Here is a 15,689-nt window from a genome sequence, read left to right as displayed (position 1 = left end):
AATAAGTAGTTCCTGTAGTCAGTTGTGTCTGATTTGTGATCTTGTGAAGGATCTTTTAATCCTTTTCAAGTTTTTTTGTATCATAGTAATGGCTTGTTAAACATTAAAATAAGTTTTCTAAGAGCTTAAAAGCGCATTCTCCTTTCTCTACATGTTGCAGTTTTTAAACATAGCAATAGTCTGAGTCCTTGCAGTGCAGCCAAAATATAATTTATACTTAATTATGAGGGTGAAACTAGTATCTGTCTTAACATTCAAATGAATACTCAAAGAATTTTCCTCTTTTTAAACTCTGATATGCAGTATATTACAAATAAAACTAAATAAGCTTTGCCCAAAATTATTTACATTTTTAATTACTTAAATCTTTACATGTAATGAAAACCAAAAGGTACAGAAGAAAGATGACAGAACATGAAATGAGTTTTGTAGAAGACTCTTCAGCTTAAGAAATGCTATTGAGGAAGGGTGACATAGAAATACACAAAATAATAAGGGCATGGAGAAGATGGATGCAGAATGGCTAGTCACTGCCTTACAAAAGAAGTAGGGGTGGCCAACTGAAATTAGCAACCAGCATGTTTAAAACAAGAATCATAGAATCGTTTAGGTTGGAAAAGAAGAAACATTTTTCACAGCCAGCTAATGAAGTTGTGGATGATCAGCAGGATGATGCAGGAACTCAAAGAATTAAGTCTACATGAAAGGAACTCAACTGTTTTATGAGCTTAAGTTCATCAGTGACAATTAAACAGCATTGCCCAGAAGCAGTCTCTAGCTCAGGAAATCTAGACATCACAGCATGTCAGGAACCAGGAGAGCATATCTGTGGAAGGGTGGCTCAATTTTTGCTCCATATGCTTAGGCCACTGTGAGACACTTGGCAAATGGCCCTTAAGTCTAATTCATTATGGTATTTCTTAATGTATTTTTTGCTAAATTACTTTTTTGTTCATAACCATGAAGAAAAATAATAGAATGAAAGGTTGTTATTTAATCTCTAAACAGTCACTGTGCATCTGTGCCTAATCTGCTAAATACTGCCTAAGAGAAATAGAAATCAAGTTCTTTCTTACCCCCATACCATCATTGACATGTTTTGCAAAACATAGTAAAGTTATGGCTGGTAATTGTTCCATGTTGTGAAATGAGTTGTCTATGCCATTCAGAAAAATAGAATGGAAACTTGTTTTAAGCACTTGATTTGGACGTGACATGGAGCACTGAATTGAAAACTCCTTTCTATCATTGTGAATAGTTTTGATTTTAATGTGTTGTGGAAGATTAAGGACATTTTTGTTCTTCAACAACAGAATTTTTTACTTAAAACAGACTGAAACACCTTAAGGTTTTATGTATCTACACAACAGTCTTTTCCTTCATCTGAACAAATCCTATATAAACTCAGATGGTAAAAATTCATGCAGTTCCATTTGGATTCCTACTCTGATAGTGCCCTGATGGATGTCTTCCAAAAGTCGCCTTTAATGCTAACTGGTAATACAATAATCTTCACCTCAAGCGTTAAGAAGCTGGAATGTATTAGTTCTCAGGGTCACAGAGCCATTCAAGCTGTCACCTCTGCAAGTCCATGCATTTCAATCTTAGTTGGGTTCCAAGAAGACACACTTCATTTCATATGGCTGAGAGGTATACCTGAAGATATTACATATAGCACAGATTTGTAATCACTCTTAGGCAAAGTGCGCAGGAAGGTCCTCAAGATGGACAAGATATAAGTAGATCAATTAAAAGTAACACTGTCACAAGTCGTTATTTTCATTAAGGGTGAATGAGTTTCATCAGAGTAGTTGCCTTGGTACCAGTGTGGATCTTGCCACTATAATTAGAATGAAGAAGTAGTTCTTCACAGAAAAAGATAAATTCAAAAGCACATGGATTTCTCATTTTGTTACCACTCAGGAGTCAGACTGGCTGAGAGATGGTTCCTGAGTTTATATTAAGCCTTAAGGCAAACTGATTATTGTAAATTTAAGAAGTATTGAGTTCAGATGGTTAAATGAGACATGTAATACTCTGAGAATTTTGAAATGCATAACTGAAAATTGATAATTAGAGAAAAAATAAAAGCATGTGATAATGGGAGAAATGTGCACTTAATGCTACCTCTGTAAAATGCCTACAAATACTGACTAAAAATGTAGTGATCCATCTCTTTCATATCCATTCAGAGTTCTTGCAGCCTACATTCATTTAGCTGGATCTAAAGCCATTTGTGAACTCCTATTAAAAAAACTGAAGAAAAAAAAAGAAAGGAAAGAAAGAAGAAAAAAAAAAAAGAAGGAAAAACCCAAAAATCTCACCACCCAAACCTTACCTGCCCAGCTTCATGTCAGAAGTTATGTCTTCTCATTAGGTAATATTTTTCCCAGGATTTAGAGGAACTGGCTTTTGATGCCCCAGAAAAGGAAGTGCCTTAAAGTAAATCCTATTTTCTATATATACATTATTTTCTACTATATTTGCATCCTGATTTGTTCTTTCTGAAACAGAGGTAATGTAACTTCTGTGTAGCACTTGAAGATGAGCATATTGTACTCACCTCTTAGTCTGCTTTTGGGCTTTCCTGGAGAGATGGAGGGAATGGGAATTCAATGTGGGTAAAGAAACTGGATTTACTATTTTCAGAGCATGACTATGCACTTGAGACCTGGGGATTTGAAATGCCTGTGTGTATGGCTGATCCTACATATACTGTTTGTGATAAAGTATAAGACACAGAAATGTCGTGCCCGCAATGTCTTTCTCTAATTTTTGTCCTTAACATGTCATCAGTGAGGTCCCATGTATCTCTTATCCTCACATTCACAGCAGGAGAGACAAATTATTAAGCAGAAGTATGCAGAACTTCTAAACTCAGGAGCCCACTCAGTGGTACAGTGAGATTCTTATCTCCCTGTATGTGGGATTTAAGTAACAACTGTCCCAAATTGCCAGAGATGTAACCTGCCATAGAAGTTAATTCAAAGACTGTTCTGAGTACAGTGAATGTTTCAGTAACACTGAATGGCTACAGCTGTAATTTTCATGTACATATTTGAATTCTGAATAAGTTGTGTTGTTTTTGAAAATTAATGTTTGTCTGCATATTGTTAAACACAGGGTAATGTCCATAAAATCTTGGAAAAGTGCAATTTACCACTTACTGGGAAACAATGTGTAAACCGCATCATTACAGAGAAGGTAAAGTACTTTTCTTGAATCCTTGTCACTACTTTCCTCCTCTATCCTAAGAAGGGACACTCAGTAAAAGTAGTAAAGCTTAGTAAAAATGAAGAATGTATTCGGTATCTGTTGTCAATGAAGGGCAAAGATTCCCTTGGAGTTCAATTCCAGAGGTCTGGGGGCTCATATTTTTCCTTATAAAGCTTTCACCATTGACATCTAGCACACTGGGCCATACTCTTAGACACCTTCAGAACAAAGATGCTACACGTGAGAAGTCTGCAAAGTGTGTATCTCCTTATTTTTCCCAAAGTATTCCTGTAAATTTGCCATGTGAGATGCAAATCCTCAAATACAGCTGTAATCACAGCTCGGTTTTTTTTTTTCCAGCAGAGTGACAACTGTGTAGCACCTATATGTCAGACAATTGGCATCTTCCTTGGTATATACTACAGACTTTTTCAGAGAAACACAACCTGTAGCTGTAGCAGGGCTTTAATTCTTTTGTCCTTACTTGATTCCATTTGTGAAGCAGTTTACTCTCCAGTGCAAGTACATGTGAGCATCTGATATTGCCGCTGCTCAAAGTACATTAGTGGATCTTTTCAGCAAAGGTTAAGTGACTTAAGTTTTTGCTGTAATCGCCTTTTATTATCAGTGTTTACATTTGAAGGGCTTAGAGTAGTCCCTCTGTGAGCCATCTATCATGCTAAATAGAATGCATCAAAGGTGCTGATGTAGAATTTGCTTTCATCCAGTGGTGTATTGCTACTGTAATTTAAAGGGATTTTTCTCCACAAAGGAAGGGAAAATCAGTGAAAATGTGGAAGTCTTTCCAGTCTTCTACCAACTGGCCACATACAAATGTAAAGTACAAAAAAAAGAGAGTGAACAAGGACTGATAGAAAATAAACAACATGCAGAAATTTCTCTAAGAGTCACCTCTTGTCAGATCTGGTTGCTTTATTAGGAGATGACACAAATGTACAACAGTACTTAGATAGTGTTGCAAATTCTGTTTCCACACTAGCTTGCAAGTGTGTATGTTCCTTATGCCCAGCTTCTCTTTTAACACTTAGAGAAGCTATCGTTTTTCAGTCCCGTAAATCAGCCTCGTGCCCAGAGGACAGCTGAAATACAGTATACATCTGTGATGAGCTTAAGACTTCACTTTCATTTCAAGTTCAATCTTCACTGGTCTTTGCTACTGCCTTTTTTTTTTCTTTACGGGAAATGACCATAGACCTTATGGTTCCCTGGCAACTAGCTTTCAACCTGTCTGTCTCCCTTTGGTAAGCACCATTAAAGTGCACATCGTTTTACAGGTGTTTTTATTTGGTGTGCTTGTGAGCCTTGGAAGTGGAAAGCATATCTCATGAAGACATCAGAAAGAACAGCCTTTGCTCCTTCAGCCACTTCCTCCCAGGCTTTCTATTAAAAATACAAGAAATCTTGTCTTTCATTGCTAGCTTCCAAAAATACTAACATTTGCACTGGGTGTGCAATAGCTGTTGGAGAAGCTTATAATCTGATGAAGGTGATCAACCACTCCGTACCTGTCTACTAGCCTTAAAGCGAAATAGAAGAATGAGGGAGACATTGTATTTCCCTGTTTTCCTTCATGATCTCTTGGTGAGCATTGTCTTGCAGCAAAGAACGTCTCGGCCCTTTCCTTTGGACCTCCCAGTTCTCACCAGATTGGAGCAGGAGGCACGGTCCTCATTTCATGCAGTGAAGAACAGTTGCACGTTTTCCCCCCAAAACTAACACATCTCATATTTTAGTTTCTTTCAGGTATGAATAAATGTAGCAGAAATCTTTATTGGTCAGTCAGGAAAGTGAAAAGTGAAACCAATTGATAATGGCATCTTTTGTTATTGAGGGAACGCTACCTACTTCAGCACACGATTTTGTACAATATTACTACTTAACATCCTCATTTTCTATTTTGATAATAAAAAATTAATTGTGTGTTATTTGAACCTGACAGGCTGTGTTTGATGTGGACAAGAAGAAGGGATTGACCCTTGTGGAAATCTGGGAAGGACTGACAGTGGATGATATCAAGAAAAGCACTGGCTGTGACTTCACGGTAAGTCATTTTACAAACATATAGTTAGTCTGGTGTCAGAACAAATATTCTCCACAAACATCACATGAAGACTTGTAGACGCAGTAAGTTTCCTCTTTATAGGTGAGGGCTGGGTAGATTGCCTGTGGGATTTACAGTGAAAATAAGATAATTTAGGGTTAATCTAGTATGATTCTATCAGAAGCATTAGAAGCTAGGAAAAACTGAAGACATGGAGAAATGCTGAAGAGTGAAAAGACAATGTGGAAAGGGAACTCCTGTGATGCTTTGAAGAGGGGTGCTGATTCATATCTGAGAGGTAGATGAATATTTATTTTTCCACTGTATAGTTAGTTTACCTAGCTCTCTGTTGCTAAGTTTTCATGCTATCTTTAGGTGGGGTTGTGAGTCTTCTCAACAGGGGTGAATACACCTCTCCACTCTGTGTTACTAGTGCCAATAAATTAAATGCTGTACTGTTGATATCTTTGCTTTTTCTCTCCCATTGCCTTGTACAAAGGAAGCTTATGTTCTGCATTAATCCAGAAAGCCACTGCCTTTTGACCTTCATATTCATTCTTAAGTCTCACTTAATACTAAGACAGAACTGGCTTATTAATGGAAAGCTGTAGCGCACTAGATTGTAACTGATTGTGTATGTGTGGTTGATAACATACAGTTTCTTCATGGCCGCCTCCTACATGCACATTACGAAATTTTTTCTTCTGTCTTGTGAGGTCTCCTGAGGCAGCCCTCATTTGGTGAGGACAGCGAGTATGACAGTATACATTGTGCTGTAAAAATAGTTGGGGAATATTTGGTAATGAAATGCAATACTCTTCCTCTTTGCACCGTTTCATGGCAGGGCTAGGGCACATAATTGAAAGATTGCAGAGCAGTTAGTATGTGGAAGAGTTTGTTATTAAGGCTTTGAGCATACCATTGGTAGTAAGTAAAACTTCCTGAGCAATGAGCCTGTGGAATTTCATTCATTTCCTGTGTCAGTAAGAGAGCATTTCTGATAACTAAATATGATAGTGTATGTTTTTCTTGTGGATCTTTAAATATTTTAAATGAAGAGCTGTTCACTTCTGAAAATACATTCATTTATCTGAGAAAAATTGTTCGGTTAAAGACGAGTGACCTGCAACTGCAGACTGCAGGAAGCCTACAAAATCACTTTGCTCCATTATTAATTTTCCATGTAACATGTTATGGAAGTCATTATTATTTTTTAATTTACAGTGGAAGCAACCTTCCATATTCAGCAATTCTGTGTGCAAAAGAAATTATTCATTCAGCTTCTGACTGTGATTTAGGAAAAAATGATAAATTTTTTAAAACTTAGATAATATCAGGACTTCTTTTTCTTTGGCTGGTCAGCCTGTCAAACAGATATCCAATATTAAAACATAAAAATGACCGTGTAGGTTTGTATCTATTGCAGTCAGTGACTTTGTTTTGTTCTTGCATATTTAATTTGGGGATTAACTTCATGATGAATTTGAAGGTGCCATGTTTAGTAAGCATTTAAATAGACTGAAACTACAGGAAAGGACTTTTGTTGTCAGAAGGCACCAGTCCTACGTGTTCCAAACCTGCTTGTTTGGAAGGAGTTGGCTTCTTTTTGGTTCAGGTGACCAATATATATGTATTTAATTGAGCGTGTGTTACCCAAAGTAAAGTCCAACAGCCTATGCTCAAGGCAATGAAAGCAGAAGCAACAAAAGAATTCAGAGAAAGAAGCGATAAGCTTAAAATGATGGGCTATGAGACTAAGCTTTGCAGCAGCACAGTGGATATGATAGGGCAAAACTATTAGGACCAAAAAAAAAGATTAGCACCACCCACTGTCCCTTAGTGCTTTCCTGTAAATGTTACAAAGGCATGGTACGAATTTTGAATCTTTAGGATAGCCTGAAGTTAGCAATTGATGGGAGGTATTGCAATAGTCCACCATCTAGGTCCCCGGGATCTGTCTTACTGGGAACAGGAAGGGACACTTCACAGGCACCATTTCCTAGTTCTCCTGAAGGGAAACCCCAGCGCAGTCTGCTTTGTACGGCTGCCGTGGTCATGCATGAAATCACGAGCTGCACTAAAGGAGCTGTGGGCATGAAAAATGTAGATGCTGCTTGGTTTATGCACTTTCATATTCTTATCTTGAAAGCATGCGGCTTGCATAAATGCTTGCAAAGCAATGCTTGCTTGCAAAGCATGTACCCCTGCCAAGGTATGCATGGCGGTCAGCATTACCTACTGATTGGTAATTCCAAAAACGCTGGAAATCTCTATAGCACTGCAGATGGAAAGCATGAACCACAATGATTTGTTTATTAAAGCTGTGGCATGGAAGAGCACTAGCTCTTCCTTTCTTTCTTTCTTGCCGTCCCCCCCCCGCCCCCCCCCCCAGCCCCCCCTCCTCTAAAGAATGTTTCCAGGCCTCAGTGACCCAGTCTTCCTCTCATTGAAATCCTTACCAAATCTTCTACTGACATCTGTGACAGCAAGACTGGGTCACTGTTGCATAATATCGGACCCTTGATGGCCTGATTTTCATATACAGTGAACACCTACAGCTCCTTCACTTAGTTTTGGAGTTCAGAAAATAGAGATTTGAGCATTGTGATAGGCATTTGTTCAGAAAGCGGCATCCTCAGTTCTTTTTTCCACATTTCAAGGCTCTGCCTCAGGCTTCCTTGCAAGAGTAACAGTTGTGCTTGTGATTATGTTCACTGAATGAGACATCTTGTTCTTGTTTACGTCGGTAATAGGAACTTTAGTGATACTGTATTGCTACAGTAAAAGCAGGTTTTTTTGATCATGTCCGAAGAAGGGCAATGAAGCTGGTGAAGGGTCTAGAGCACAAGCCTTATGAGGAGCGGCTGAGGGAACTGGGGTTGTTTAGCCTGGAGAAAAGGAGGCTCAGGGGAGACCTCATCGCTCTCCACAACTACCTCTACAAAGGAGGCTGTAGTGAGGTGGGTGTCGGTCTCTTCTCCCAAGTAACAAGCGATGGGACAAGAGTAAATGGCGTCAAGTTGTGCCAGGGGAGGTTTAGATTGGATATTAGGGAAAATTTCTTCACTGAAAGGGTTGTCAAGCATTGGAACAGGCTGCTCATGGAAGTGGTTGAGTCACCATCCCTGGAGGTATTTAAAAGACGTGTAGATGTGGTGCTTAGGGACATGGTTTAGTGATGGACATGGTTTAGACTTGGCAGCGTTAGGTTAGTGGTTGGACTTGGTGATCTTAAAGGTCTTTTCCAACCTAAACGATTCTATGATTCTATGATACGCTTTGCTAGTTTGAAACAGAACTAATGGGTGGAAAATGAGGAGTTGATCCTTTTCTAGCAGCTGTTTTCAGTGGATGCAGTGAATGATCTTAACTAAAGCAAACATCTCTCTAGGTTCATTACAAGTGAGATTTTAAGGGATGGCTGTACTTTTATATATAACTCTCTCTCTCCATGCAGACTACTCCTTTTTGGAGAGGAGAACATTATAGCCTATATGGCTTTGTTTGAGACACATTTGGCTATACAGTCCCATTTTCACAGCCTGCTTACTTATTTGGAAAACATCTCCTAAAGGACATTTGCAACAACAAAATGCCAAAAAAAAAGTGATTTAGAGTCAACAATCTTCATTATAGACTGGCATCATATCAAAAATAAACAATTCGCCCTCGATTTTACTGTGCTGTGAAAACAGTGTTGGCTTATGTTGCACGCTTAAATCAGATTTGCTGTAGCCTAGCATATAGATCACCTTGGCAGGTAATCTGTTTGGGCTTGTACTGGCTTATGCCGTTGATGAGACCATGAGAGAACAGACTGAGAACCATACTTTTGCAGACATATTTCATTATAAAAATAATCAGGATAAGCCTGTCTGGGTAAAAATTCCCCATCCCGCCCTCCCCCCCCCCCTTTTTTTTTTCCTTAATGTAAAAGCTCAGTTTTACGAAATGATCTTAAAAGATAACATGGAGTTTAGGAAAAGCATCTGCCAAGGAAACATTAGGTAGTTGAATAGAGATTGACTAGGGTATGTTTAAAAAGAAATTGACTGTCCAAGTTCAAGCCAGTGAGTAAAAAATAAGAAAGGATATGGTTTTATTTTCTGGAAGTACATTTTCCTTTGAGGAAACCGGCTGATGCAGGATTGAGTCAATTTTTACATGGATGTTGTGTTTTTCCCTGATCAGTCACCACCACTGCAAGAGTCACATCAGGGACAGATTTTTGTACAAAAGCTGATGTTGGAATTGTGGTTTGTTTTTATCTGCAATTTCAAATAATTAGGAGTTAATAAGGGATAAGCAACTTCTATTATTTTAACAAATATGCTAACACTGGTCATATTTTTTTGAGGGGCTGTTTTTACATTTTTGGACAATAACTTGCTTTTGCACACCTGATAAGGTCATTAGAAGTTATTAGGACTCAGCATCATTCAGAATCAGGCCTTGAAAGAACTGCTTGCTAAAGAAACATAATGAAATAAGCATAGGGCTGTTTGTGTGGCTGAAAAGGGTAGTTTGGGGTTGGAAATCAGAGAGTCAACAAGCTTGAATTGCAGGGAGTCCCTGGGGCCGTGTGTCCCCTTACCAGTTCAGAGGCTGCATACAGGACTGCCCCGGCAAACTTGTCCCAGTACACCTACCTGTTCAACGTTAGCTAAGTATTTTGAAGCTTCCAGGATAAGCTGTGCTTCCTGTAAGTGAAATAATGTTGAGAATGTGTTGCTTAGGAGGTACTGTAAGAAAATAGCAACTCTGCGGCTGCGTACTGTAAAATAGTCTTCATTAAGCACATTCAGCCCTTACCAAATGCTGTGCTCTTAGTACAGTGTTACCAAATTGACTGACTCTACTGGGATTTAAAGCAATGGCCTCAGGGGGCTCTCTGCATTTCAGACTTGATTACTCCTTGTTTTCCAAGCACAAACTATCGCTTTTGCTACATTAGCATTTTTCTGCATATATAATCACATTATATTTAGGGCAAACAAGTTGTATTTGGGTCCAGTTCTGAGTGGTGCTGGGCTCTCGCCACCTCTGTTACCTTCAGCAGGCACTGTGGCACTTCAACACTCATGGGGATCAGACCCTTTCTGGAGCGGATAGTGGTACACACAAATGACAGCTGTTAGCATCAGATGTGCAGACATTACATTTAACGTAATATGCTCATTCAAATGTAAAACCCTTGAGGTTTTGATGGCACCAACATCTACAACAGCAGAAAAACAATAATCTCCTCCAGTAATTGGCTTTTGTCATTATTTGCAGAATACAGATTTCAGTGGTGCTATCTTCATCCTCCAGTTTTTGTCAGGAACCATCCCTGGGTGAGGCAGAAATAGTCCCAAATTAAGTGAGACACATAGGCACTTGGAGTCAGAAATGTTGAAACATTTCTGGAACTAGTCCAGGAATGTTGGTGCACTCAGGGACTTTTTGCAGCTCCTCTACACTTGTACCAATTACATCTATTTGTTATCCTAGTTCACACACAACTTTGAAAAATCAATGAACGGTTTCCATCCACTGAAAATGTTTCATTAGCATTTGATACAGTAAACACATTCTTCATGAACTAAGCTTTCCTTGGTGGCTGTTCTCATAAGGTTATAAATGATGATATATAGTGGCTGGAGGAAGGATAACGTAGAAATCTGACTGGTACGGGAAGTACAGCCCTGTACCTCTAAAAGAAAGAGGCTTTAATGCTTGGAAGGGCCCTTATAGATCATTCTTTCATGCGTTAGCTTGTTTAGTACTATTAAGTGAAAAAGATGGGATAAGGAGGCAGAAGGAATGCAGTATGTGATGTTTCAGTGGGACACATTAATCAACTAGGAGCCAGATTATCTGTGGAACTGTTTTTCATCCTGAACAAGTAATATCACATGAGTTATTTTTGATCTTCATCCTGGGGCACCTATTTAAATAGGGCTGGGAACAGGAGATATTTAAAGAGGCTTGAATCTTCTGTGGAGAGCTTTCCCTCAGGGTATTTGTGTAGACCTGCAGTCAGGGTTCGACCAAATGTTAACCATTGCTACTCTTCAAAGTATTCTCTGTATTGTTCCCATTTACACCTTGTTCCTCATTGAGTTTCCTATTTAGGCTTACTGTGTTTTGTTTTTGGTCTGCCTGATATCTTATAATATCACTAGTTGATTTGTACAAGTATATGGAATGAAAACAATAGAATACATAAGTGTGTCCTCACACAAAAATGAATGTGAATGGAAAAAGGCAAGTTTTTAAAAAAAAAGGTAAAATTAGAAGTATTGAACTATATCATCATCAAACAAATCAAATGAATGTGAATGGAAGAAGGCAAATTTTTTAAAAATAGGTAAAATTAGAAGTACTGAATTACATCATCCTCAAACACTCAAATGTATACACATACTATAGGTACAGTATGTGTATAATATACATATACATTTGATTGTATACCCCCTGATAATAGGCATATTCCAAAACTCAGTTGACTACTTCTGCACAGATCCAGCATTGACAGACAGCATCCTATCTCCTGGTGGGTTGGGAGGAAAAGCAGAATGAACTTGGCTATTCAGCAAAGAAGGCAAATTATCGGTTTAAGATTCCTTGGCGTGCTTGTTTTAATACTGCAGTGGCAATTCAATCATATATTGAATATAATCTGTTTTGTTGCCTCTGTATCATTCAGTGTACTGATGCATGAATGCAAGTGGATTAGAAGGTGATGGCTGAATCTGTTGCCCATCTGCAGCTATCTCTTCTATTGCTGTTCATGGCAAGCGCAGCCCAACTGTACACAAAGTATGACCATTTATGGGCCAGTGCATTAAATAAGCCACAACCTATTTTTGAGTTACGTTCATGCACCATCCTGTGTGCTGTATAATTGAGGAGCTGCTTCACCTGAGTTCAGCTATCCCTTCTGCTGGCATTGGAAGCCATCCGAGAAGACCATGCAGTTAGCAGGAGCAAGTACAGGTTCAACTCTCCAAGTTTAATCTGCTTGCATTCTTAAATCAATAACCCAACTCAAAATAAATGAAGTTTACAGGCTGGATACTAGCACCACACATATCTTGTATTCCTGCATCAGAGAATTTAGTTGTGGGAGTGTTTCTTTCTGAAATAACTGCAGATATATCAGTTTAAACAAATACAGTGTCTCTAGTCTTCAGTGGCACATAGTTGATAGAGGTGGAAGTGAATGGTGGGTTGTACTGCTATATCTGTATGCCAACTGTTGTGTTTTTTCCTTCCTTTTTGCTAGGTTTCACCAAAACTAATACCAATGAGGCAGATTTAAATGTGAAATACAGACTGGGCTTAACTTGCCAGAAGGCTTGTTTCCAAATGGGAGCTCAGTGAAGAGAAAACGATGACTGTTTTGCAATTTTTCTTTTTTTTTTTTTTTAAGGGCTTTGTAAGTAGTTTCCAGATAGTTAAACTCAGGCTAAATGAGTGACTGTCAGCCTAAATTGTATTTTACTTTCATAACATTACCAATTTTAATGGAAGGGTGAATTTATTCCCTGAATTTTGAATAATGTTATACTAAAATGTTAATGAATATTGTCAAAAAAATGCCTTGTAGTCTCCCTGCCAAATACTACATTTTTTACACAGAATCAGAAAATGACCACGCAAAACTTATGATTGCCTCTGCTTTTCCTGATGTCATTAATCTTACAAGTCACTCCATTGCTTTGGAACTACAGCACTTACCATGTCCATTCTCCTCTAAGGGTGTGGGGTTTTTTTTCCAGCATGTTCTATAGCAAATGTACGCAGCTGTAGAGAGACATCAGAAATATGGATTTGCCTTTTCCTGAATGTTCTAATGAGTCTGTGACAAAACTGTTTATACCGGTGGAAATAACTGGGTCCTTAGCCCTGAATGTATCTGCTGTTTCCACAGTGTGTGTCTGTTGGCGTTAAGAAGCCTACACCTCCCAAAGTCCAACCTCTGACCCCTTCTGGTTAAATCATACAGACTAGAATGGGGCTAGTATGAAGGAGGAAGATTAAAAAGTCTCTGTCCCCGTGCAGACAACTGGTAGCTGCACAATTGTCCCAGGTGAACCACTCTTACTCTCCAGATATAATCCTTCTCCCCAGCCCTCATTCAGAGGCAAATGAAGATTGTTTCTGGAGTGAGGTCTGGCCTTCCAGTGTTACATACAGAAACAGGGGAAGAGAATGGTGGGGGCACTTGGAAGATTCTTCTGAAGGGAATACAGTTGGTTAAGGGTAAAAGCAGTAAGTTTGCACCACTTGCTGATCAAGGCATCGGCAAAAACTAAAGAGTTTGGAACCCAAACTTGTGTTAAATAGAATGAACGCCGTGAGACAATCAAAATGAAAAGTCATTCTGTGATACTGGTTCTGCTATTTGATAAAGATCTTCCTTTCCCTGTTATTAATTACAAAATGACTGTTATTTTTGCAAATAGGTAATATGACAGCATTGGATCTCACATCCCAAATCAGCACAATATGTCTTTATTATACAGAGCATGAATTGACTGGAAATCCGCATTTACTAAAATGCAGTGTTCTCTCTAAGTATAATGGTTTCTGTCATTCATATAAATAGGAACACATAAAACACTTCAGTTAAAATAATTCCTGACATAATATTTGACATCAGGACTGGAGCAGATTAAGTGACTGAAAAACATGTAAAATGTAGATGCACAAATAAATATATATATATATATATATGCGCGCCTATCATACATATGATAAGCAGTGTTGGAATATGATATAGAAGGGCATTCTAATATTAGCTGGAGGAGGTATTCCCCATAGTCAGTGTGTGTTGTGGAAGGAATGTAACAGGTTTCTAGGGAACCAGGTAGGAAAATCCTGCAATATTTAGCTCCTGTACTAGCCTTTGTACTGCATTTTTAGTTCTAAAATAGGAAATGCTTCTCTTTCATGGGACAGTTACAGAATTTGTCTTGATCCACACATGGGTTTTAGAGCAGTAAAACTGTTTTGATTAGAGAGATTATTTTGTTTACTTGCACTTACTCTAAACAATTCTTTGATAATCTCTTGTCGATACCAGAATAGGTTATCCTTTGTCCCACAAAGGAATAAACAAAATGCCTTTGTAAGCATTTTTATGCTAGTACAAAAGTACTCCCGTAATACTAAGTTGTATGACTTGAACTCATGGCTACTAATGGGTGGTAAGCTGTTGTATAGCCTGAATGTGTAGGCAAGACCTGATGCTGAGCCCATGGGAAAGAAACGTGTTGTACAAAGACTAGTGTTAATTTCATGACTAAACATATACAAGTGACCTAGTTGATGGGTAATTTTCATGCAAGACTTGAAACTACATTGATCAAAGTGCTCCAGAATATCTTAACCCACGATTAGCACAAATTAGTTTTTACCTAGCTTTAGTTTTCACCTGTTTCGTCTAATTAGCTGTATTCCCTATGTTATTCACGCATTCCAAACAAGTTACTTTCTTAAAGTTTGGCCATTTCTATTGCTGTGGAGGTGGACTGAAGTTCTGCTGACAGAGGTTTTGCAGATTAAAAGTCTCTATATAACAAAAGTTGACTCTATTTTAGCTCAGTATGAAACAGTTTTGGTTTTGGATAGAGCAGTCTAGAGGCCTCTTTTCCAATCCATAAAGACACTTCAGTGACAATTCTGACCCTTGTGGAGCTGTACACAGCAAAAGTTGCCTATCTTTGCCTTCAGGGCCAAGGATGGGTGAAGAGCTACTGAGGGGATGGGTGTGATCCCTGAAGGTGTCTTGTTCATCGTCACTCAAAGCTCTCGTAGAGAGTACCCAGAACAGATGCTGTTTTTAGGGGCGGAGTATAAAAACTATTATACAGGGGAAGTGAGTTACTATTAACTTATCCAGAGAAAAAATATATATTTAAATAGCTGGGGAGGTCTTAAAGAAGTCTATAAATGAAATGTTAGTCTATCGCAATTACCTGTGCTACATTAGTTGTAGGACTGATTAGTTAATTACAGGGAACATTTATTGACATATATAAAGTACAGGAGAAGTGTCTGAGGGCAGCATCAGGTGTATGCTGCTTCTGCCATAGAACTATGCTTTGCTGGCATACGCACAGAAGCCATCATTGTCATTAATATATGGCTATAAAAAGACTAATGACCTGGTAATGTCTGGGAGTTCAGCACCTTGGTTTCTGAAGCAAAGAATTAGGAGCCAAGAACTCCTGAGTTTCATCTTTTCCAGTTCTCCACTTACTGCCTTGAGAAATGTCATCTGCGCTCTCTGCCTTGTCTCCTGTTGATGGAAAAGGGGATGTTTTTCTTCCTACCTCACAGGGATGTTGTGAGGAATAGCCAGCTAAGGTCTGTGCAACAGATTATTTTTCCTCTTCAGCTTGGAGATCACACTTGATCA

The 15,689-nt window shown here is 38.6% G+C and overlaps 1 protein-coding gene across 1 annotated transcript in view; it reads left to right on the top strand.

Moving 5' to 3' along the window:
- The window catches only part of OXCT1 (3-oxoacid CoA transferase 1), a 93,892-nt gene extending 78,714 nt beyond the window's left edge, over nucleotides 1-15,178 (top strand). Inside the window, exons 15-17 of the mRNA XM_009324586.1 lie at nucleotides 3,124-3,204; nucleotides 5,177-5,278; nucleotides 12,549-15,178. Of these exons, the coding sequence (XP_009322861.1) occupies nucleotides 3,124-3,204; nucleotides 5,177-5,278; nucleotides 12,549-12,584 (219 nt within the window). The 3' untranslated portion in view covers nucleotides 12,585-15,178. The remainder of the gene's footprint in view (nucleotides 1-3,123; nucleotides 3,205-5,176; nucleotides 5,279-12,548) is intronic.
- The last annotated feature ends 511 nt before the right edge of the window (nucleotides 15,179-15,689 follow it).

This window comes from Pygoscelis adeliae, unplaced genomic scaffold, assembly GCF_000699105.1.
Source record: "Pygoscelis adeliae isolate BGI_AS28 unplaced genomic scaffold, ASM69910v1 Scaffold320, whole genome shotgun sequence".
Lineage (NCBI taxonomy): Eukaryota > Metazoa > Chordata > Aves > Sphenisciformes > Spheniscidae > Pygoscelis > Pygoscelis adeliae.
The sequence above is the reverse complement of the archived record's forward strand: the minus strand, read 5'-3'. Positions and strand labels throughout refer to the sequence as shown.